General features: G+C 37.2%; 2 protein-coding genes and 1 long non-coding RNA gene across 11 annotated transcripts in view; 2 read left to right on the top strand and 1 right to left on the bottom strand.

The window, feature by feature from the left end:
• Positions 1–12,399, top strand: part of LOC125801379 (zinc finger protein 271-like) — a 44,175-nt gene extending 31,776 nt beyond the window's left edge. For both annotated transcript variants that reach the window (XM_049478008.1, XM_049478007.1), the window contains exon 2: positions 7,974–12,399. In XM_049478008.1, the coding sequence (XP_049333965.1) occupies positions 8,093–9,031 (939 nt within the window). In that variant the 5' untranslated portion in view covers positions 7,974–8,092 and the 3' untranslated portion in view covers positions 9,032–12,399. The remainder of the gene's footprint in view (positions 1–7,973) is intronic.
• Positions 1–25,669, top strand: part of LOC111196715 (zinc finger protein 484-like) — a 353,380-nt gene that overhangs the window by 277,593 nt on the left and 50,118 nt on the right. The window contains exon 3 of one of the 8 annotated variants that reach the window (XR_007438636.1): positions 9,998–12,399. The exons of the other annotated variants lie outside the window; for them this stretch is intronic. The gene's annotated coding sequence lies outside the window, so the exon portion shown is untranslated. Of the gene's footprint in view, positions 1–9,997; positions 12,400–25,669 lie in introns of those variants that run through there. 8 annotated transcript variants of the gene reach the window in all.
• Positions 3,945–5,924, bottom strand: LOC125801584 (uncharacterized). The gene is made up of 2 exons (XR_007438776.1): positions 5,808–5,924; positions 3,945–4,402 (listed from the first exon to the last, which is right to left on the bottom strand). It is a non-coding gene; the product is annotated as an uncharacterized LOC125801584 (long non-coding RNA).

Genomic DNA, 25,669 nt, shown 5'->3' with positions numbered 1-25,669 from the left:
ACGTTGCTCCTCTAGTCTGTATGTAGCTGTGATCCTCTACAAGAGTTTGTACTATTGTATATTGTTGTGTTTTGTATGTTGCTAAAAACAAAAACAAAAAAATCGGCGCTGTGAACTTCCGTTTTCTGAATTCTAGATAGACTGATAGATGTTTAAACTAATTATAATTAAATTAAATTAAATAATACATAAGCCTATGGTGTTTTTATTTATTTTTACATATACCAAGTCTGTAAACTACTTCACATTTCACATTTCTGTAATCTAGATAGACTGGGAGATAAATTACAAACAAAATACAAAGATCAAGCAGAAAATAATTTGTAATTAATAATAATTGATCATTATTAATAATTGTCTTTGTTCTGGAGCAGTTGATTTATAAACTGTGCGTTTTACACTGTGTCAACAGGTGTATAAGACATTTTAGAAATTTTATTAGTTTACCATTATAGCAAACCTATTTGGGTTATACCCATCTTTTGGGCATGTGGTCTTTGACCAGTTGTAGTACTTCTCAAGCTAACAAAGAATTTATGTAAAATACACAGCACATTATTATAAATAACAGCTGTCTGGACCTGGTTTTGCGTGTGTCTAACAACTAACCAGTTAATCCCTCACTGAAATTCTGCATGGTACATTTTATCAGCAAGCTCATAAATTTGCCAAAACTCAGTGATTCATGTTTAGAAATGGGAACCAAATACCATGTCTCCAAATGTGGTCCTGTATCAATATCCTACTAACCATTAAAAATGAGGTACAACACGTTCATCAAAATATCAGTTTATTTTATTCTCAGAGAGAGAGCATGAGAGCGAACCCCCCATCCCTCTCAACACACAGCCCCACCCTCCTCCACCAACACACACACACACACACACACACTTACTTTCCATGCCCATTCCTTTGTTGCAGGATGGCGTGAATGTAATAAAAACTCTTCACAGCTCTGTAAAACTTAAAATCCTTCATTTTGACACCACGGTATACAAACTGTTGGTGCTTGCAAGTCATGTGACTACCGTCAAAATAAAAGTCAGCTTGTACAATATTAAATGTAAAAATGGAAGATTTAGTGATCAAAGCGAGGAGAAGTTCAGGTATAAAAGGTAATTTCACTAAGTAACGTTATTTGGCTAACTGATTTAACAGAAAACTTGCTGTTTCACTGGCTATGTTTACATGCAAAGCTTTCCTTCAATCCGAAAGAATTCATTCCAATTCTAGAATCTGATTGAGGTGTTTATATGTACACTTTCCCCAATAGTCTGAGTAAACTCTCCGTTTATGTGCACGCTATAAGTAATCCGATCAAACATGACGCGCATGTGTGATATCGCTTAGTGTACTCGTAACCATGACAACGAGCATCAGGTGATGTCCGCCAGCGTGAGAGGGGCAACAGCATAACTAGCTATGTTTCCACAGTTTACAGTTGGTATCAGAGATGATCTTGTGGTGGAAAATAATGACAGGATGAAAGAAACTGCAGAGTCTCTGAGTCTTGATCAGAATGAGTAACAAGATTTATTGAGAAGACATGCGTATGAATACAGAGTGATCTCCTGCCTTGCAAGAGTGCCACGCTCTCTTTATACCCTCGATCCTTCCAACCCTTACTATCTTGCTTCCCAATTATGGGCACAGTGCCACCATTGTGACACGTCAACTTCTTCTGACAGGTGGTATGACATAATCCCTTAGTGGGCATATCAGGCTGGTTCTCAAAATACTGCAAGCAGAAAGAAAGATGACCCTGGCGCCAGAATGTGTAGACAGAACAGCTGTGACGTGCATTCCTTAACACACACACACACACATAGACACACACTGCTCTCTCCAGATAGAAAAACTCTCAGTCAGCATCTCAGTACACATTATCATCGCATGGAACAAAAAGTAATATCATTAATAGTCGTCATTGTTTATGAATCATCACACGTCATTGATTATGAATCATTTCAATAAACACCTTCCATCACACTCCCCCCTTTGATTCTGAATCAATAATAATTTTTTACAGATAATTTTCTTTACCTTCATCAAACAAACGGTCCAGCCTAAATGCAGTATCTAACTCTATTGTATCTACTGCAACCTGCAGGAACTGGCCTTTCTTCTGCATATGGCAGAACAAAAATTAATAGATATATATTAGAAAAGAGTAAAAGTACATCAACAAATAAAATCTCGATAGATCAACACATTCGCAACCCATAGAGAGAGAGAGAGATAGAGAGAGATAGAGAGAAATAGCCAGTCGAGGGCCAGAGAGAATTCCTCATACTTCATCCAAGCAGTTATACATTTTGCAAATGACATGTGATTGTACAGAACTTATCAATATGATTACGTCAGCAGAGTCCAGTTAACAGCATGTTGTCCAGTTTTAATGACGTGATTAGCTCCTGCCTGTCTGAGCAACAAGTTCTTATCATGATGTTGTTCAGCACTGTGTCCTTCATGAACACAGCAGACAGTCCTTAAGTGTCCTAAAGTCTGTGAGAAGATGAGACAGAGGAAAAGAGTGGATGGAAAGATCTTCTGGCTATCTGAGGAGAGGTTCCCAGCACTTCACTCAGATAACTTGTTGTCTCCTAGTTCATATGCACTGGTCCCAGAACAGCAGAACAGCAGTGAAGCTTCTCTGCCACTCAGGGTCACGTTCTCCTCACAGCTCTCATTGTTGATGAAAACACTCTGACCTTCCTGATTCCTGAAAAAGCAAAAACAACCTCCAAAGCCTTGTCATAGTGACAGTTAAAAAGAGAGCAAAGATCATAAGGTTATTAAGTGAATTATAAAGTGAACAGTAAAAATAATAACTGTATATATAAATGTATAAAACATTTAAGAATAAGAGTGTAAAGGTGTGGTTATCTCCAATCACACCCTTCACTCCCCCCTTCTAGACCAAATGGAATCATCCAAGATTCCATGATGGTCTACATAACGCCTAAGAAGCCCCGGGAGTAATGACAAGTGTCCGCATACAGAGTATGAGAACAAGTGTTTCTTCATCTCAGCTGTGGACATGCTGGGGCCTATTGCACACCAGTCCCCACGCCGGACTCTCCCTGCCTCGTTATGCCCACCATGGATCTGAGAAGATTCATAAACAAATTTTTACTACATTAACTTTCTCTTTTTTTTTTTCAGAATTACAACATAAAGTTATAAGTGTTAAAATCAAGTCAATGTTTTTCAACATTGTCACTGTTTTTGCTCTAGACTATAGAATACATAGTCTCAACATTTATTTATCAAATGCCTTCTTATTTTCTTTTAAACTTTCACATTGTCTAATTTAATCTTCAACCATAATAATGTATATATTTTTATACATTAATTAGACATTTTCTTACACTAGATGCTGAGAAGCTGATCTACACCTTTGTTTTGATTAGACTATTGTAATGCATTATTCTCTGGATTACAATTATTATTCTCTACAATTTACAAATTACATCTTGGTCAAAATGCTGCAGCTACAGTTCTAACTCACACACAAAAAAAAGAGAGAAGATTATTTAGATTGGATTTTAATATTCATTTAGTGTAAAAAGTGTAAAAATCTCTTAATGGCTTAGCAGCTAAGTATATCTCAGGACTCCTGACAGATCGACAATTCCAGCTCATTTGTTGAGAACATTTAGCGTTGCATTCTGTATTTATGCACCAAAGATTTGTAACTCTCTATCAGTTTATATCCATCAGGGATCACCCAGTTCTTCCTTTGAAGCACTTCTAAAACTTATTTGTGCACTTCAGATTAATCTTAGTTTTATTTATTTTAAAATAGTTTGTTATGTGCCAAAATTCTTAATGCCAATCTGTAGACAAACAATCCTCAACTTTACACATACTCAGAAATCCTTAAAGCATTGTTCAGAATATTTAGTCTGATTAGTGCTGTAATTTGAGGGCGAACACACAAGGAGCATAAAACACCCCCTTTTTATTTTAGTTATTAAGTAGAGAGTTCAGTTCCTCCAAAACTCTGATGAGTATGATGCAGTCAGTGCATTTCCTCTATATCCTTTGTAAACTTATTTTCCATCTGTTAACTTGAGTCTAAAAACATTTGGCTGATGTTAGAATTTTAATGTGTGTGGAGTTGTGTCCACAAGCTGTTGTAGGGATGGTCCACCTAAGTTTAGACTAACTAGTTCCTATGACAGTGATTTTGAAGCTATGAGCTGCAGTGGTCCTGTTAGAAGTCATTGGCCTAATATTTATTTTTCTTGTTCAGTTCCAATATATATTTTTGCGAACTGTGCTACCTGTAAATTAAACCGTCCACCTGAACGGTCCCGTGCATTCCAAAGCCAAACCTTTGCAACCTGCTCGATCTCTGCATCCTTTGGTGGTGGCATGATTGATCTTCTCACGGCCTCTTAAAATGATAATATAGAGATATGAGAATGCAGTCAGGTAAATACTACATCTGTTAGTGTCTTTTCATGTACAATGCTTAATTTTAGAGAAATTTGCAGACTGTATTTGATTACAGTGATTCTTATATAGTGATAGTTATTTGAATTTGAATTTCTTCAGGCTATTCATGGTGAAACATAAATAGCCTTTACAGTCACTGTGTGTGACTGGTAGTTACATTCTATAAACATGTGAGGTGGCCGATATCAGGATATCAGGTTCACAAAAATACCAAAACTTTTTAAAATGATATCTTTCCCTTAGCTTAACTGGCTATCTTTGCATTAGCTTAACTGAATATCTTTCCCTTAGCTTAACTGGTTAGCTTTCCCTTAGCTTAGCTGGCTATCTTTCCCTTAGCTTAACTGGCTATCTTTCCCTTAGCTTAACTGAATATCTTTCCCTTAGCTTAACTGGCTATCTTTCCCTTAGCTTAACTGGCTAGCTTTCCATTAGCTTAACTGGCTAGCTTTCCATTAGCTTAACTGGCTAGCTTTCCCTTAGCTTAACTGGCTAGCTTTCCCTTAGCTTAACTGGCTAGCTTTCCCTTAGCTTAACTGGCTATCTTTCCCTTAGCTTAACTGGCTATCTTTCCCTTAGCTTAACTGGCTATCTTTCCCTTAGCTTAACTGGCTATCTTTCCCTTAGCTTAACTGGCTAGCTTCCCCTTAACTTAACTGGCTAGCTTTCCCTTAGCTTAATTGGCTATCTTTCCCTTAGCTTAACTGGCTATCTTTCCCTTAGCTTAACTGGCTATCTTTCCCTTAGCTTAACTGGCTATCTTTCCCTTAGCTTAACTGACTATCTTTCCCTTAGCTTAAGTGGCTATCTTTCCCTTAGCTTAACTGGATATCTTTCTCTTTGCATAACTGGCTATCTTTCCCTTAGCTTAACTGGCTATCTTTCCCTTAGCTTAACTGACTATCTTTCCCTTAGCTTAAGTGGATATCTTTCCCTTAGCTTAACTGGCTATCTTTCCCTTAGCTTAACTGGCTAGCTTTCCCTTAGCTTAAGTGGATATCTTTCCATTTTCCATTTCCCTTAATATTTCCCTTAGCAAGCCATTGTTCCCTTAGCTGGTTATTGTTGACATACTTGGATATAAAGTTAACTTACTTAACAGCAGTCTTTCTCCAAGAGCCGAGATAAGCTGCCAACTTGGGAGCCCCTCGTGTTATTTAAATGTGAGGTAACTTCTCATTCTAACTTAGGACAATGCTAACTTTTTTAGCACAATGCTAACTTCAACATAGCTACCCTTATAATGCTAAAATAACCTGAGAGTGGTAACTGCATTAGCACCACATTAGCGTATCTTAGCAAAAAATAGAAAAGCGTATAGTAGAACAGAAATTATAACTTACCTTTCAGTCACTTTGACAGACCAAAGTCACTCACTGACTTTGCCTTTAAGCTTGATCGTTGCTCTGTGGTAAAGGCACGTGCAGGGAGGGGGGAGGGGGAGGGGGGTGGATTCGTCGGTCACATGATCCTCACAATTAAATATCACATGCAAAAAAAAAAAAATTTAACTTTTATAACCTTGCTGGCTTACACAAAGTGTATAGTCAAGCACAAAAACATTTATAATTTAATATTTTTATTTATTTATTATCAGCACTACCAATAATAAAGGTGAGATTATGAATCAGCACCATGGAGCAAATTCGTAGCTATCCAAAATATTAAATAAAAATATTTTTATAAATAAAAATGTATAGCTATACATTATATGTCTTGAAAAATATGAGGTGTGTGTGTGTGTGTCCCTCCAAAGGTCTCTGCACAACTTTGCTGTGGTACCTTGATTTTTCTCCACTTTTGGTTTAGAAAATCTTTCAGAGCTGATACTACATTTCACACAGTGTTGCTCCTATCCACTAAGCTAGCTAATCTACCTAGCTCTCACAGACAAAAACAATAAAAAATATTCAGATACCCTTCATATGAACTTGTTATGACACAAACTTTCAGATTGTAAAATATTGTATGGTAAATTTGGGCTGACCCAGAGTAACCTAGCATAGGATTTGTGTGGGCATGCTCACATATGTGTGCGTGCTGCCCACATATAACCCACAATGCCTACAGTGTGTAAATGGTGCAGGCTGAATTAGGGCTGACCCACAGTGGCCCTGCATGAGATTTGTGTGCACATGCCAAAGTGCAGGTTGCCGACATATAACCCATACCGGGTATGAAATGGTGCAGGCTGAATTTGGGCTGACCCACACTGGCTCTGCATGGGAATTGTGTGGGCATGCTAAACTGTGCTTTGCCCACATATATCCCACACTGGCCCTTCAGGGTGTGAAATGGTGCAGGCTGAATGTGGGCTGACCCACAGTGGGCCTGACTGGGATTTGTGTGGGCGCATCAAAGTGTTGGCTGTCCAAATAATTCCCACACTGGGCCTACAGGGGCATTAATGCACTGGGCCAGTTTAGGCTAGCCCACAGCGGCCTTTTATAGGATTTGAGTGGGCCAGCCAATGAACAGGCTGCCCACAGAAAACCCATGTTGGGCCTGTTTGGAATTTTATTGGGCTTTAGAAATTAAAAAATGGTCAGAATGAATTAATGCTCACCTTTATTTGCATGTAGCAATATAAAAACATGACATCTCTGTCAAACACAAACCAATAACCTATTTACATTTTACCAATATAAATAACTTTACATTACAACAGAGGCAGAGCTTCTTATCCTTTTGTAAACATATTTAACAGGTCAAAACAAAAGTGCCTCATCCAGGATAAAGAATGCAGAAAGCCTTCATTTATATAAAAGGAACACGATATCACCGTCAAATAAACAAACCTATATCAACTAGAAATAACTTAGATACAACATAAACTACATAAGTGCTTCAGCCAGAATAAGGAAGATATTGTGTGTAGTGAAACTGCTTGAGGTGGTGGAACAGATTAGATGCATTACCGTTGCTAGTTAACTCCACTTTCCGGCACAATTGGGAGCAAGCTGAAGTTTATCATACCTTTGAAAGCCGAACCACTGAATTAGACCTGCCTCCCTCAACTATCTCTCCTGTTTAATCACTTGTGGAAGCATCAGGTGTGCTCATTCTGCATCTAAAATCTAAAATTCTGCATCAGGGCCGAGCCTAATCGAGGAACTCGGTTCGGCCGCACTGCGCTCCGCTCGGCTTCATAGCGGGAGGTTCTAGGTGTGGACCGGAGCGCAGCCGAGCTTCAAGTTTTAGTAGTATGGATTATAGTGTAAAGTGTGATACTACTAAAGTAGTAGTATAACACTGTATTCAGTGCTCAGGACAGCAGCAGTGTTTCTGCTACATACATTTTGCAGCTGCAGCCTGCTGACAGTCAAGATACAACTACATATTAAAATGTCTGTGAATTTATAATGGGATAAAAGTACTGAAGCCTTTATTGTAGTATGAAGGTGTCCCAGTATTTTTCTCCATATAGTGTAACTAATGTAGGTAATTCTTTTTGGTTAATTGACCTGCTTTTATTTTAATACACAAATTTTTTTTCTTTGTTTTTCCAGAATAAACAACCAGGATATTTAATAAAGAACAGTGTTAAACTGCTGAAAGAGGTGAAGCACAAGCCATCCAGAAGAATCTCCTGAAAACGCAGAAATTGTTTGCTACATTTCACAGACAGATGGAGCCAAGTCCCGACATGGAGAAACATCAGCACTCTGTCAAGAGTTTTACTAAACAGAGTGATCTCAAAAAACACCAGCGCATTCACACAGGAGAGAAACCACATCACTGCTCAGACTGTGGGAAGAGTTTTACTCAACAGAGTACTCTCAAAAATCACCAGCGCATTCACACAGGAGAGAAACCGTATCACTGCTCAGACTGTGGGAAGAGTTTTAATCAACAGAGTAATCTCAAACTGCACCAGCGCATTCACACAGGAGAGAAACCGTATCACTGCTCAGACTGTGGGAAGAGTTTTACTCAACAGAGTACTCTCAAAAATCACCAGCGCATTCACACAGGAGAGAAACCGTATCACTGCTCAGACTGTGGGAAGAGTTTTAATCAACAGGGTGATCTCAAAAAACACCAGCGCATTCACACAGGAGAGAAACCGTATCACTGCTCAGACTGTGGGAAGAGTTTTACTGAACAGAGTAGTCTCAAAAAACACCAGCGCATTCACACAGGAGAGAAACCGTATTACTGTTTCGACTGTGGGAAGAGTTTTACTGAACAGAGTCATCTCAAAAATCACCAGCGCATTCACACAGGAGAGAAACCGTATTACTGCTCAGACTGTGATAAGTGTTTTACTACACAGACTCATCTCAAACTGCACCAGCGCATTCACACAGGAGAGAAACCATATTACTGTTTCGACTGTGGGAAGAGTTTTACTCAACAGAGTGATCTCAAACTGCACCAGCGCATTCACACAGGAGAGAAACCGTATCACTGCTCAGACTGTGGGAAGAGTTTTACTAAACAGAGTAATCTCAAACTGCACCAGCGCATTCACACAGGAGAGAAACCGTATCACTGTTCAGACTGTGGGAAGAGTTTTACTTTACAGAGTGAACTTATATTACATCAGTGCATTCACAAAAGATAGAAAAGTATCCCAAATCTGTTCCTCTGCCATAAAAAATGCAAACCTTAAATCTTTCAGACAGCCAAAAACACCTCATCATGCACAAAATCTTCACTCTGTTACAAGAACTAAATTTAAAAATGGCTTTTTACAGGTTCAGAAAAATGAATCTTATCCAGAGATGATGTTTACTGAATTTCATGCTGTGTTTTTATGTTTGTTTGTATACCTACATTAGTTAATGCCTGCAGAGCTCTTCAACACTTAGTGTTGTGTTTTAAGAAGTTTTTACACACAGAATCATAAATGGTACCACTAACAGCATAAACTAGGAACATACATTTTTACAATTTTTTCAGTGATATGCTGAATAAATAGTAAAGCGATGATGCTAGCTCAGAGTAAAATCGTATATTAAATCTCAGCATTAGCTTTAGAACTAATAATAAACAAAAGTGAGGATTTTATCATTCTGGGACATTTTTAGGTTTAAAAATTGAATATGCTTTGCCATAAGTAGGAAATGATCATTTGGTCAACTTATGTCATTTACAGCCTTAACACATTCTCAATTGTTTACATATAAAAACTTTCTTTATTTTTTCCTCCACTCCACGTTTGTAGTTTGTAGTTGGAGCGAGGGCACTGCCAGTGTTTGCTCCAGATGTTAGATTAGCATTACTTAGTCTTTTAAAATTTAGATGTCGTAGTTTAAAGGAGTAGAGTATTCTTAGGAGTAGAGAATATTCTTAGCTTGCAACAAAAGGCCAACAAAATCCTTTTCAGAGTTTAAAAAAAAAAACAAAAAAAAAAAAAACGGTCTAGCTGTAGTTTCCATACTGAAAGCAACACTCAGCAGGCTATGCAGCAGTAAGACTGCAGGATCCTTGATTCCCTCTACTGCACGTGTCAAACACAAGGCCCGCGGGCCAAATGTGGCCACATCCAAGCGAGAGCGTGTAAGATCTTAGTGTCTATAATAAATAGGTCAGAAGCGTTCTTTGACCAAAAACTACATTTCCCACAATGCTTGTCGATTGTATTACCCGCGAAGTTACGGCTTACTGCCACTACACGGCAGTGTAGTCATTGATGTGGAAACCCTGCCGGAGGGAAGGCGTAACTTCGCGGGTGGAATTGAGACATACAAACGTTTATCCCATAATGTCCAGAAAAAGAAAAGTTGATGCAGACGGACGGCTGTGCTTCAAGGCGAAAGACCGGTATGCCTTTTGTGTTACGAAGAGTGTTACTGACCAAAATAAACGCTTGTTAGGAGAGATATAAGTTCTGTGTAAATATTTATAAGACAATAGCTGACAAAATCTGTTTTAATGACGTTAATAAACATCACTGTGACAGCGCTAGTCACAGTTTCACCTCAGCAAAGGACGAGGACGTGAATCACTTATCTAACCAGCCTGTACTGATTTCTGCCCCCAATAACCCTTTCAATAACCTCTAATAGCCTTTAATAGTCTTCAGTAGCCTTCAACAGTCTAACCTTGCAGCCGTGGTGTGTTCACTAAACTCCGTAGTTATAAACATCCTGAGGTTAGCAGCGCGCTAACTGACCTGTTTATAATGTAATCCCAGCAGTGACTCCGTGACGGCTGCGCTAAACTGCTGCTATTAGCTGCTTGGGCTGAAAGATGAACTGTAGAGAGCTGTATTACTCGGTTAGTGGGGTTAAAATCTTTATTTTCTACACAGAAGAATTGTAAAAACTGTAAAAACGCTCCAGACTGCCTCAGCTGAGCCCTGTAGCCCGTGGCTGGGCTGTAGCTCTGACTCAGTAAAGACTGCGGGCTTGTGCTGCTGCTGCTGCAGCTCCGACTAGTGGTTGTATGAGGAACTGCTAAATCTGAGGAAATGCTAAATCTGTCACATGTTCTTAACAGCTCACAATTTTTAATATATAACTTGTATTTTATGTCATTCCTATTCACTTGACTAGTTTGGTTCTTGATTGATGGAGTTTTTGGATTTCATAACATGACAAATTGAAAGGATTTATGTTAATAGAGCAACAAGCAAACATTTTTTCCATGCAACTGTAATATTTGATTGAATAAATAGTATATTGAGAGTTATTTAACATTAAGGAGTAATTACATTCATTTTATATTACATTTGGTTACATTTTATTACATTTATAAGTTACATCTGGCCCTCAGTGGACAGCCAATATGCCAATGTGGCCCTCGGCCAAAATGAGTTTGACACCCCTGCTCTACTGGTTTTCTCATTGGTCTATGGTTCAGTCAGTCTGATTAAAAATCTGCAAGTTAATCTACAGGGATATTTGGTTGTGCTGTGTTGCTAAAGTTATATACTCTGTTATCTTTTCCTTATTTGGTATCGTTTTGCTAAAGGGTTTTTTTTATATCTCTAAAGGTACTGAAAATATCTAATCCATTTACTTTATTGATTGTTTTATCCAGTACCAGCTATTATCGTTGTTTTACATCACCTTATGTATTTACTCATATTCATATCTATGTGATTCAATAAAAGGCTTTTATATTGCAAGATCTGCAATCTTATCTATTCTTTCAACTTAAGCATTTAGCCAAAAGCTTTTGTACACAGCCAAACATACATTCAAGCAACCACTATATACAGTGCCTTGCAAAAGTATTTGGCCCCCCCCTTGAACTTTTCAAACTTTTGCCACATTTTGGGCTTCAAACATAAATATATGATTTTTTTGTTTGTTTTTTGTGAAGAATTAACAAGTGTGTAAGAATACGGAGGAGTTTTGCCTTACTATGTTCATTGTTCATTGATTAAAGGGTTAATCTGTGTGTAACTAAATCAGCATTTCACTTAATCAGTATGTTATTCAAGCATTTAGCACGATTCATGATGATTCACATTGTGACTTAGAATGTATGTATATTGTGTCCTTGTGCTCAAAGCAAGGCCGTTTTTCTTGCAACTTAGCATGATTGATTTTTTCCAGCGGAACCATGAGTTTCTGTACATGTAATCTATAGTCTGATAAGGTTGGGGTTACCGAGTTCTCGGCTGACGTATAGGATGAATAACTGCTTATCAGTATCAGGATCCGGGGGGTGTGAGGAGCCTCCTCACACACTATTAGACTGAGGCCAGGCGAATGCCTGTTTTTATTAGACTCTGTCTAGGAAGAAGAGTAGAGTTGGGCGGGAGAGCTTCTCCCGAGAGGGAGTACAGAGCCACAGGTCCTGTTCACACAGCCGAGAACTCTGGAAACCCCAACTTTTCTCACCTTTGGGGTTTTCCTCTTATTTTCACCTTTTTATTTCAATTCAATTTTTCAATAATCTTTTTACTCAATTTTTGATGTATCCAAAAAAACTGTTTTGCTCAGAAGATTCTTTGAATAAAATCTGACGGAACTACAATTTTGGACTGGATCTCCTTTTCTTCTTTATGACGTATCATGCCAGATACATCATAATTCGAACAGTAGATCAATAATCTTTCAATCGTGAAGTGGAACGAAATTTATTGGATACACATTATGTTGAGATACTCAGTATTTTGAGAACATTGGTATTTAACTTGTGTGAAACTGACACCAATAAATCCATAACTCCTGCTATTTACTTATATAGAAGTGTTTTTTTCTCAGTAGCTCAGTCGCTGTGAAGTGTGGAGAATAGTTTTGCAATATATTGATTATCGCTTGTGAGGGAAAATCAACATTTACTTCATGTATTCATAATCAATTACACTGATTATTCATTCAATCAGTATTATTACTCCCTGTAACAGAGTTGATTATGAATTCTTGTATTACACTATATTCTTGTATTTTATCATTGAGTGTTATGTGAACTTATATTCTCTGATAAGGCCATTCATTCAGACTTAAGGGCAAAGATTATAAAAGCAGGGGTCTGCCTGGAGACTAGCGGGTCATAGCAAATGGTGTTTTCTGATTTATGAATTATTCTCTCCTCAAGGAATGAAAATCAAGTTTGCCTGGAAACTGTTTTGTCATAGTAAAATAGAGCTTTCTGATTCATGAATTATTCTCTCCTAAAAAGCTTATCTTCTGGTATACGTGCAGTTTCTGTTCCTCTTTTTATATTTGGTAGGGACCTGTTCCAAACAGATCACGAGTTGACATTGCCTCATGTATGCAAGGGGGACTGTATAAAAATGCCCAGTCGACACAGAAAAGGGGCTTTTTCCGACTTTCCTGACTACTTTCATCTTCATTCATTGCTTTGCTTTTCCTTTTGCAACTTCAAAATAAAAACCTTCTCCTTTTTGGCATCCCGGCTCGTTGACTGTCATTTGTCGATTTCCACGACACGCTGAATCGCAGTTTTGAGATATCACCGTTATCATTAATTTACCACTTTGCTCAAAGGTGCTGAAAAAAACTTGAAAATGGGCCTTGAAAGTGCTTGAAAAGTGCTTGAATTTTACCTTGTAAAAGGTGTTTGAACCCTGTGTTTAAAAACCCCAGCAGCACTGCTGCAACTGATCTACATGTACCAACACAACACACACGAACACGTCACCACATTAGTGTCAATGCATTTTTAAGAAATATTTATCACGAAAATAAAGCTCTCTGGCGCTGGGAATTAAATATACAGGGTAAAATTTAGGCTAATCGGATATGCAGGTGAAAAAATAAACTGTGAAAAAATATGTGTGTGAATATGTGTATGTTTATACCTACAAATCTCAAATGTAAATTGACATAATATGGACCATTAAATGATGGTAACAACCTGACCGTTTGACACTAATCTGCATACCAGTAGGAGAGAGCAGAGATAGACTGGCTGTGTATGAAACGGTAGGCAGCTACCACAATCCCTCATGCCTGAGCTGTTCATATGTTAACACCCACTAAATGATTAACCCTTTACAAGTATTAATATGAACTTTAGGAAAAAGAATATAAACAGAATTGCCCTTTTTTCTATTGTGAGTTAAATGAAGTCACTGCTGCCTATTCTAATTAGCTAACCGTATGACTAGCTTGACGAGTTCTGGGGACATTTTTACATGGGATGTGTCTGAAAGATCTGTGGACAAAAAGACATTGCTTAAATTAATAAAAAGTATTTTTACAAACGTTACAAAAGGACTTTCTGAGCTGAAAACAAAAAAAAAGAAAATATGTTTTATAAAATTTATTGAGATATCATATATATCCTATACCCAGTTTATATACATTTGGGACATACCGGGGTTGGACAATGAAATTGAAACACCTGTCTACAGTCACTCAGTGTTGGATCTTAGTTTGCATGAAAATAAATCTATGCCAGTTTTTACCCTGAGCTCTGGCTCGCTTCTTTTTTTCCCTCTTTTTTTCCTCCCTGTATCACAAACTCTTCTAGTTCCTCCCTTTACCCAAGTTTGATTTTAGGAAGTCTTTTACGTACACTCTAAAAAGAAATGTGTCAAAAATGACTCAGACTGTGTCGAATTTTAACACATTGTGCGAGTGTGCTCAGAGACGACACATGTTGTGTTGATTCTGACACATCCAGTGTGTAATCCAATTTTACACACTAAATGTGTCAGGCTAATGAACTCACAAATGTGTAATTTTTTACACAACTTGTGTTGATTATGCATAATCAAGATAATGTATCAAATATATAAAAAAAAATGCATGAAACGAATTAATTCAATTCCATTTTTATTATCATGCCTATATATGGTTCAATTTTCTTTTGGAATTAGCAATGAATTAACATTCACGTGTTTGTAACATTTTAAATGTAAAAACAGTCATTTTTGTTACAGTTCAAAATCAGTTTCGTTTGGAATAAGTAATAAATTAACTCAATGTTTTTTAGATATTTTAAATGTAAAAACATGCATGCTTGTGACTAATTCATTGTCTTTTGTGATAATGAACACCTAAAAACAAAAGTCCAAACAGTAAAGGGGTGTATAAAACATAGCTCATATAAAATTAGTCACAATTGTTCATTGTTCTCACGTATTTTTAGAAAACCTGATGAATTTAACATTGAACATCAGTACAGAAATAAAATTCCCTTTTTATAAAAACAGAACTACAAAACGTGAGGCTAAACAATTTGGATCTTGGATTCAAGTACAGCTTGTCTGTGTTGTAAATGGCTAGTACATCAAGAGGCCTAACATCTGAAGCATCATCTAAGCTGATCATTTCATAGTCATTGGTTCGCTTGACATATGCATAAAAATGCTCATCAAAGTACTCAATTGAAAGAATGCAGATAAACATCAAAAAGGACTCAGCATCAGCCCGTGGTATGATGTGAACTATCTCACCAAACAAACATTCTCCACAGTGTTTGGTTTTAAGTGGCAGCACACTACCTGTTCTATATGTTAGGCCAAGTACAGTATGTGAAGTAACAAATAGTGCACGGTGGTACATGTTAACTGGTGATCTCTGTAAAGATGCTTAGTAAATGATTTGATGTTGTGGTAAGTCCTTGGACAACCATCCTGGCTGCAAAAAAGAATGAAGTTCAGTCCCTTTGACAATGCATGTATTTCACGAAGATGCCAAATTAGCTTCTTTACTTCTGTGAATTGTGACTGTCGACATTCTGGACAAGTGTACATTATGCTGTGAATTGTGATGCTTTAAGCTTCGAAATGAGCTTCAGTACCTTAGCTTTCCGGCTAGTTGAGAGAGGCAGGTCATAGATGTGTTCAAAGAAGCAGAACACGGAGCTTAGCTGACATGGATAGGCCAGGTTACACACCCAGTAGAGCTTAAATAGCTTGTCCACAGCAGATGTCAGTCCTTCTTCAAGGGAAATAGTAATTCGGTCACTCTTTCCAACAATGACATGTTGCTTTGCGGCAGCCCTCAGATTTCCAACACAGATTAGCTGGGGCTGGTGGGTCTGTGAAGGACAGACATCACAAAGAGAAGCAATGCTGCTTCCAGCCTAAAATGTAACCAAACAAAAGAAACCAAAATTTGAGATTAATCAGTTGTTACTGCAAACACTTACTACAAATACAAACGACCGATTTAACAGTTTCTAAATTTTATGTTACTCCAGTTAATAAGCATGTACACAATTACATACTTTCACACTTGATTAAACTAAATCAGCCACCTTCAATGTCCTTTATGATTTATTTGTTTACTAAAAAAGGCAAAATGTATCTTATAATAAAATTATTCTAGATAGACAGACAAATCGATAGATGGACTTACTGGAACAAAATCAACAAGGAATGTTAATGCAAACTTCACTCAACAGCGACTCATTGCAACTGGTGGCAGAAGATGTGTAAGGACTACAAGCATAGTGTAACACTTCTCATCTGAAAATGAGACACAGACACAAATAAAATAAGATTACACAGAGGCTGTAGCATTATATGTGAAATCTAATGAGAGTTATATTTGAAAATATATACCTTCATTCTGGTTTTCCATGTCCTTAAGAGATGCAAGATCACCTGTCTCCATGATGGCAATTGCCTTCAACTTGGGAATGATGGTAGCCTCCCATCTTCTTAAGAACAAATCTCCTTTTCCCTCAAACGTTTTACCAAACTCTGTATCAAGCTTTTAAGAAACAAAAAAATGAGACATTTTAATTTAGGTACATAATACCAGCTATAACACACAAATTGCCAAACTGAGTTCCAAACAGGCCACAGACCTTTTTTCACTTTTATCATAAATTAACTGACTGAGAAATTCATATCACCTCCATGAGTGCACATGTTTTTCAGCTAAACAGTGTTATATAATAACCCTTAACAATATTATCAAGTTATTTACATTACACATGGCATAAAACTGACAGTGAGCCCTAATGAAGAAGCAAAATGTAATTTACCTACCAGAGTTGGCATATCCAAGAAGTGTGGGTATTCCTCAAAGATTTCAGACAGGGAGGGGGAATGTTTGGCTATCCATGATCTGCGCCAGGTGAAGGTTTTCTGCATTGCTGCTTTGATCGATGAAATGTTGTCTGTAGAAGGCCTGAGCCTTTTCATCAAGTTGATCCACTCACTTGTCCCACTACCATCTTCCTCCTCCTTGTCCGGATTAGGACCATCTTCACAGCGTCGTTTGTTTTGACCTATAACGCCGCTGACCATCTTCTAGCTTTCGACGAATGTTGCGCAGTCTCATTTCCAAAAATCCAGAATGAGAATCTGGATCGTAAAAGTGCTCCTGGCATAAAAAAAAGTAAAAAGCATAACAGAAAAAAACAGTAAGAGCAGCTACTGGTAAGATAATGTTGTTAATAAATAAGAATAACATACATCTCTGGAAAAAACTATATATTTTCAAATGTTGTACTAAAGCTAAGAGAAATGTACCAAACAAATCACATAAAAATACAAATAATTAGATGCCACTTCACTTTTTACTTTTGGCATTTAACTGCAGTACAAAATTAAGAAAAAAAATGGCATTTACAAAAGATGCTAGAGACACTGTTGCGTTTGTTAGTCTTAAGGATTTAATTTTTTTTTGTTTCAATCTCTAGTTTTCAGATTTAATTTATGTACACAAATACACTAATTGACATGAAAAAAAATATCTGAAGAGCAGTTTTATTATTATTTAAATTTGAGCAGATGCTTATCCTTACATAAGCTAACCACAACATAAATAACATAACATGCATGAGCAAGAATCATGCCCAATTTTAAAAACAATCAATATGATTTTGTACAATCTACAACTGAGAACCAAAGCATGTACTTACAAATCCTTCCCCGTTTCCATCCACCTGGACTCTCAGGGAAGACAGCGATGATGTTCTTTGCTAGAGCCACTTTTTCAGTACTTGTTGGATAAGTAATTAATAGAAGAACAACAAAACCAACTCAAAACTTAAATATAAAGCATTTACTCTGCTGTACTTTAACAGTGTTATACAAGCCACTATAATTTGCTGTATTTTTTTTTTTTTTTTTACTTTTCTTGAATATGTTAAAAAGGTGGTTTGTTTTACTCACAATCCATGCTTTTCCACCAGGTCAGATACACATAATTTAACAAGCTTTATTCTTGCTTTTTCTGTCACAGTGCCTTTGGTTTTGAGTTCATCAAGTGTCTCTGGTGCTTTCTTTTCCAAAATGGACCTCGGTTTTTCATGCTTTTGTGAAACTTGAGTATGCTGCACAAAGAAAATCAGCATCTACTAAATGTACTTTCTAAAAAAACAAAAAAACAAATGCAGTAATACAATATAAATGTAAATACCTGAGCTTGGGACACTGAAGTGGCCATAGGTTGAGATGATTCAGTCTCTTTGCATGATAAGAACAGCTGGAATCTATCTAAGTTCCTGATGTCTACATTCTTATCTACGTCAATAAATTCCTGAAACTGTGGGTTGAATTTCAGAATTCTCACAACAACATATCCAAGTTGTTCTGCCGATGCTGTTTCAATAAGATGCTCAGTGTTGCCAACATCATAGATCTTCCTTGAATATTCTCTCTCATCCCTGTAGATGGTGGCAAGAACTTGAAAAAAACTTGTTGCAGTTTCTTGGTTCTGAAAACAAATTTGAGAAGAAATTAAACATGAGAAATCTTAAAAATATAGTGCCTTAACTCTCTATCTCCAGCACGCCACTCTACTCTCACAGATAGCTAACTAACTGGGTTATCTATGCATTTTTTTATTTTATTAAACTATTGAGTAAACTATGGAAGCATGTTCCCGACACCTAAAAAAGTAAAAATAATCCAGCACATTTTTTAAATTATTATTAAGTAAACTGCTCTCATTCTTTTGACATACTAAGTCATTATTTTGAGATACTACGTCATCATTTTGTGAACTGTTTTCTGCTGTAACAGTAAGGAGTTGACTAATTGAGTTCCACATCGCTGTTCTGCTCAATTATACACATACATACCATACAGAATAGTCGGAGCCACAGCCACTCTCTTTAACACACTAAAATAGAAGTCCAGTGTGTTATTAAATGAATCTAATCTCTCCGGAGGCTTATTTTGATATTGTATGATTCTTCTAAAAGCACCAATATTTCTCAATATCTCAGAATATTGAAATAGTATCTAAAAATAATGACATACTATCTCAAAATAATGAGATAGTATCTCGAAATATTGAGATAGTATACCAAAATAATGACTCAGTATCTCAAAATATTGAGATAGCAGTTAACTTAATAGTAAAATTATTATTATTATTTTTTTTTTAGGTGGCAGGAATGGGCTTCCATAGTTTACCCAGGCAGTTAGCTAAGCTAGTTAGTTAACCTAGGTTAGCTAGTCATGCACCAAATTTAGCCAGCTAGTTAATGCATCCATCCTCTTTTTCAGAGTTTCTTCAATCATGGCCACTCTTTCTCAAGAGATTCATCTGTCTGGCCTACTGGGTGATCAGGTAAAAAGTTGACCTCTGCTCTTTTAGACTTCTTCATGCAGGCCTTGAGCCCTTCCGCCTCACCACTTTCTCTTTTGCGGTTGACATTTACTTCTGAGCATCCGGCATCCCGCAATTTCGCTCGGTAGTTGCCAAGTTTGAATTTAATGCTCATCACCCAGCCATCCCAACCAGAACCTGTGCCAGGTTCAGTAAGGCATGGATGTTTATATACAAGAGCCGATGCAACTGACGCAATCTCCCCTGCATCAGGATATGCTTTGATGTCAAAAATGGCCTGCGCAAGCTTGTCTAATATCTCGGACTTCATGTCCCTGCGCATAGGCGTAGGAACCGGGGGGGATGGGTGGGACATGTCCCACCCAATATTAGAAACAGGTGGATTTGTCCCCCCCAAAAATGATATCAGTTCGCTCAGATCAGCTGTACTATTAATGAGGAGACAGACCGGACCAATCACGGAGCCGGTTCAGGTATTAAGTCCCGCCTCTCAGTAGAAACAGCCAATCAGCTTGCTGGTTTTGCGGCGCGCGGAGCAGAGGCAGTTTGCTGTTGGGGAAGCCCCGCCCCCTCGCTGTGAGATTTAGCAGCGGGATCGGGACGCAGCAGCTTCAGCTGATTTTAAAACAGATCTGGATATACGGAGATTTTTCTAAAAGAAAGGTAACGATAGGCTAACCACTTCAACTGTGATGATATGTTTCTGATAACTTGTTAAAAATACACGTCTCTGAATCAGCACACAGTTTAAACCCACTGTGATTAATAAACTGCAGCTGTGTTAGTGTGTAAGCTTATCTTTGGAATTAGCTAGATTGGGAGTCAGGGTTAAAGGAAAAAAATAAAATATATATGTAATGTTTCCCTGTACCTGATCAGCTAATCACTTTAATTTTCAAACTGTTTATTCATTTAGGATTACAGGACTTACTGTGAGCTATAATGAACGAAAATTGATTTAACTAACTAGTTATCTAGAAGCTGGATGTAGATGATCGCCAGAATTTCGTACAGTACTTTAAGTTGGTAGTTTAAAGCAGTTACTTAACCCCGATCACTGCCCTTAACTAGTGTTTTCCAGCTGATCAGCTAATAAACAGTCATTTACTGAGTTTACCTGTTAAAATCCTTTAGCCCCCTATGGAGCCTAAATTAATCATGTATATCCACCAGAGGAAGCTCTAGAATATGCAGAACAGTGTTAATATGCAGTAGAATATATAAGAACAGTGTTGAGAAACACTGCTGTAACGTGACTTCTGTTCATTTGTATTTCACAGTAAGACCACATGTCCTGACGTTTATAAAAGTCTCTATGAAACGTAAAGTTACATTCTTTTACATAAAAGGACACCATCTTAAGAAGAGCTCTCAGTAGAAAAAAATAAAAGTGCAGGAGAAAATGTAAATATACAACAGAATTGACATGCCAATACATAATAATAATAATAATAATAATAATAATAATAATAATAATAATAACAATAATAATAATCTGTTATTTTAAATATTAGGTGATAACTCAGACATTGCTTGCATAATTTTTCTAACAACAGTAGCTGTAATGTGGAGTAACATGTTTAGGTTGTAAAATCACCTTATAATAATAATTTACTTTTAATTAAAAGTAATTTCCACAAATGTTGTTCTAGGAAACTATTGAGTGGGCTTGGGTTCATATTGGCAAATGTGTCCCCCCCAATATCAAGCCCGCTCCTACGCCCTTGAGTCTTATACATGTTTTGCTCAAACTTCTGTCTGTATTGTACAGCACTTTGGTTAGCTCTTGTGGTTTTTAAATGTGCTTTAGAAATAAATTTGACTTGACTTGACAATACTTATTCCCTTGTTTAGACATTCAAAATTAATTAGCAGTAACAGATTCTTAAAAACTGCTTTTCAAATACTCTATAATACTCTATACTCTACATTAGTGTTTGTTCTGCAAATCATCCAACTAAACATTTATTTATGAATGATTCTTATACCCTGTAATTAAATGTACAGTTGGATCAGTGTTATGTAAGCACTGGTGATATCCTCGATATTGCCCACCTTTGATTTTCACTGTCCACTATCCAAACCATGTATTTCTGTGTGCTTCTTTAAACCACTTTTATTGATGAGCATTAAATTGTTTTTTAGAGCGTTTAAAATGAACAATGCACATAAAGAAATGTATTCTAGTAAAAATAAATATAGGTAGCAAGAGATACATACATGTGATAATATGTACAATCGTTGCCCACAATAATAATAATAATAATAATAATAATAATAATAATAATAATAATAATACATTTTATTTAAGGCGCCTTTCTGTCACTCAAGGACACCTTACAAGTGCAAAATAAGCATTAAATAAAACATACAAAATACACAACATTTAAAAAACAGGTTAAAAAAGAGAAAACAATCAGATGGAATAGGCTAGTTTAAACAGGTGAGTTTTGAGTGTGGATTTGAATTGTGAGAGTGAGTTAATTTGTCTGATATGAGGTGGTAAAGAGTTCCAGAGTTGGGGAACAGAGCGGCTGAAGGCTCTGCTCCCCATGGTGGTGAGGCGAGCAGTGGGGATGGTAAGGTGGATGGAGGAGGAAGATCGGAGGGAATATGAGAGATATAGAGAGATATGGTGGAGAAAGATTGTGAATGGCCTTAAAGGTGAGCAGAAGGATTTTGTAATTGATACGGAACTTTACTGGGAGCCAGTGGAGCTGTTGGAGAACAGGAGTGATGTGATGGAAGGAGGGGGTTCTACTGATGATACGGGCAGCTGAATTCTGGGCCAGTTGAAGCTTATGGAGAGTTTTATTGGTGAGACCAAAGAGAAGAGAGTTGCAATAGTCTAATCGAGAGGTAACAAGGCTGTGTACAAGAATGGCAGTGGCATGAGCAGTAAGAGAAGGGCGAAGACGGTTTATATTGCGGAGGTGATAGTAGGCAGACTGGGTAATGTTGTTGATGTGTGACTGAAATGAGAGAGTACTGTCCAGGATGACACCCAGACTCTTTACCTGTGGGGAGGGGGAGACGGAACAGTTGTCAATGTTAAGAGACAGACTGTTGGTTTTGGATAGAATTGATTTTGTGCCTAGGAGGAGAACGTTTTAGTAGATTTGAATTGAACCATAATTTTATTTCAGCCAAACAGTCAGTAAGGTAGGAGGGTGGAAGATTAGAGGTGGGTTTGGTGGCAAGGTAAAGCTGGGTGTCGTCCGCATAACAGTGGAAATGGATGTTGTATTTGCGGAAGATATTACCAAGGGGAAGGAGATAAATGATGAATAGGAGAAGTGACAGGAGAAGGCAGAGAAGTAAAAGTTTTGAGCTGAATGAACTGAGTGCGGGTGGTGAGGTATGATTTAAACCAATTTAGAGGAGTCTGAGTGATACCAATGGAAACTAGTCTATTGAGGAGTGTGGTGTGACCAATGGTGTCAAATGCTGCATTAAGGTCAAGAAGGATGAGGATGGAAAGTAAACCGGAATCAGCTGCCATGAGGAGGTCATTAGTGATTTTTATGAGCGCGGTTTCTGTACTGTGGAGAGGGCGAAATCCAGATTAGAACTGTTCATACAGGTTGTTGCAAGACAGAGCTCAAGGATTTTTGAGATAAAGGGTAGATTAGAGATTGGCCGTAGGTTATTAAAATTTGTGGGGTCAGCACCAGATTTTTTTAAGATTGGGGTTATTGCAGCAGTTTTAAATGATGCAGGAACAGTTCCAGTGGAGAGAGAAGAATGGATAATAGCGGAAATTAGAGGGAGCAAGGAAGGGAGGCAGGCTTTGACCAGACCTGTAGGGAGAGGGTCTAGCTACTGCTACTGTGAGCTGATGCTGAAATTATAGCCAGAGCTCATTTCAAAGATTCATAATTTTATATATATATATATAGAATTAGTAAATATTAAACATATGTAAACTCTATATTTTTGCTCTGGTTTTGCTCATTTGCTCCAAATAACCTAATTAATTTTGAACTCATTGGTCAGGGACCTCTCTGCTTGTCAAACCAGTCCAGAAGAGATACTTCTCTGGATCAGTCAGTGGTCAGAACAGTATGGACCTATATTAACATTTAACTGTTTTTTGCGGATTTATATTTAACCCCATCACTCCCCCACGCGGAACTCTACATTACATCTTATTCACAAACACACAGGGCTTTGCCGGTACTGCACACACAGGGAGACACCAGAACATATACTATTACACTGTGTAAAACATTCTTCACAAAGACAAATTTTATTTGATACATTAACAACAAAGGGTCATAAAGATATGTCCTTAAAGGGTTTGCTATCATATGGCTCTGGGATGGGTTTAGTACACAAGCAGGTGCTGCTGTTTTTAAAGAGTGTTGGGATGTTTAATTAAATAAAATTAAATCAATTAAGGTTTTTTTACATCATTTTAAACCATATGTCTTTCCATGTTATGCCTATGTCTGTGGCAGGGTGGATATCCTAGGTCAGAAACTTCATGAAAATGTTTAAATTAATGCTACAAATTGTATGCCAAAAATGAGTTTGACCACAAAAAAACATGAAAAATGTATAATAATATTTAATTGTCAAAAAGGTTTGGGGTCCAATGGCACCCAATTCCAGGAATGACCCTGGAACTCATCAGGTTACAAGTTAAAACTATGGATATCATTAACTGTAACTGTTGAATGAACAAAATGTTATTTTTAAACCACATATTCATGAGATTTACACATAACATATTTATTGTTCCAAAGTAACAGCTCATGAGGTAAGAAATTAGGTTTGTAAATCAGTAATCATTATACAAGTGCTTATCTGTCAAAGGCTGATCATTTTATAAATATATATATTTTTTTCACATTCGTATTTTATTGCATTGTATAATAATAATAATAACAATAATAATAATAATAAGAACAACAACAACAACTTTTATTATTATTATTAAAATTTCTTAGTAAAATAACAATTTGCTAACATGTTTTATTATAATATTTATTATTACAGGAGGCTGTGGAGAGGGGTTAAGTTGTTTATTTTTAAATGATTTCAACGGTTTTCCGTTATTTTAGTAATGGAGAGACTGCGGGCGGTCGGTGGCCAAATAGAAGATCTTATACAGTGTCTCACCCATTTACACCAAAGAGCGATAGAAATACTTCAAATTTTGCATCAAATTAATCAACTGATTTTAGACCTTCTTAATATTCTTTCGGGAATCAATAACAGGTATGTGCAGCGATTTAGGTAGGAGGTGCTCATCAGCTAACAAGAGTTTAAACTATGATTATAAGTAACTGGTGAATGAACAAAATGTTATTGTTAAACCACATATTCATGAGATTTTCTTATAGATAATATATTTATTGTTCAGGGGTCAGGGTCGCCTCCCCCTGCGAATGCTATTGGCTTATATTGTTAGGGTTTGTGACGGACCGCCTAGGAGGCGGAGAAAGCCGGAGGAGGCGGAGAAAGAAGGACAGCAGGAGAGTTAGCTAGCTGGCTATGCTAACATCCAAACAACGACCGGGCTCTCCGGCGCTGTTTTCCCGCAGGCGCTAACCCGGGCAGACAGGGCCGGAGAGCTGGTTGTTTGGATGTTATCATAGCCAGCTAGCTAACTCTCCTGCTGTCCTTCTTTCTCCGGCTCCGGGAGATGGCGGTCCGTTACAAACCTTGGAAACATCAGCCAATAGCATTTGCTGAGGGAGGTAACTCTGACCCTGATCAGTTTAGGTGAACCAGAACTACCCCATTAGCGATGGAAATTCCGGCTCCCAAGTGGCTCCTTAGATTTTTTGTGGTTGCTTAAATCATTTTATTACCAAATTATGTTTAAACTTATGTTTAATTAGTAGTGTAAACCATACATTAAATTAAATATGTATTATTTATAAGTTTTTTGTATAAATAAATACATTATAAAAACATCTCAAATACACAAACAGGTCGAATCTCTAAATGTGTATATTATTTGTGAATTTGCAACTATATACAGTGGAAGCAGGTGATGTTTTTTGCAAAGTTTAGCAAAGATTGGTATTCAAAAAAGGAGCTAATTTTGAGGGGTTGATTCTGTTTCTGTTATGATCTGCCCTGTTTTGGAAGAGATGGGACAGATGTTGTTGCTACAAAACACAGTTTCTGTGAGATCACATGTGTAAGAGGTGGGTAGATTGAGCATTCCCCTTCAGTGTTTAATGCTCCTTTGGTCAATCAGAATGTGAATCAGTATCACATCTTTCTTTTCAATGTTTCATTGTATCTAAATTCTGGCAAGACTTTTCTTCTTTTTTTAAGAA

This window comes from Astyanax mexicanus, chromosome 4, assembly GCF_023375975.1.
Source record: "Astyanax mexicanus isolate ESR-SI-001 chromosome 4, AstMex3_surface, whole genome shotgun sequence".
In the NCBI taxonomy this organism is placed as follows: Eukaryota; Metazoa; Chordata; class Actinopteri; order Characiformes; family Acestrorhamphidae; genus Astyanax; species Astyanax mexicanus.
Note: the sequence above shows the minus strand (reverse complement) of the source record. Positions and strands in the feature narration are given on the sequence as shown.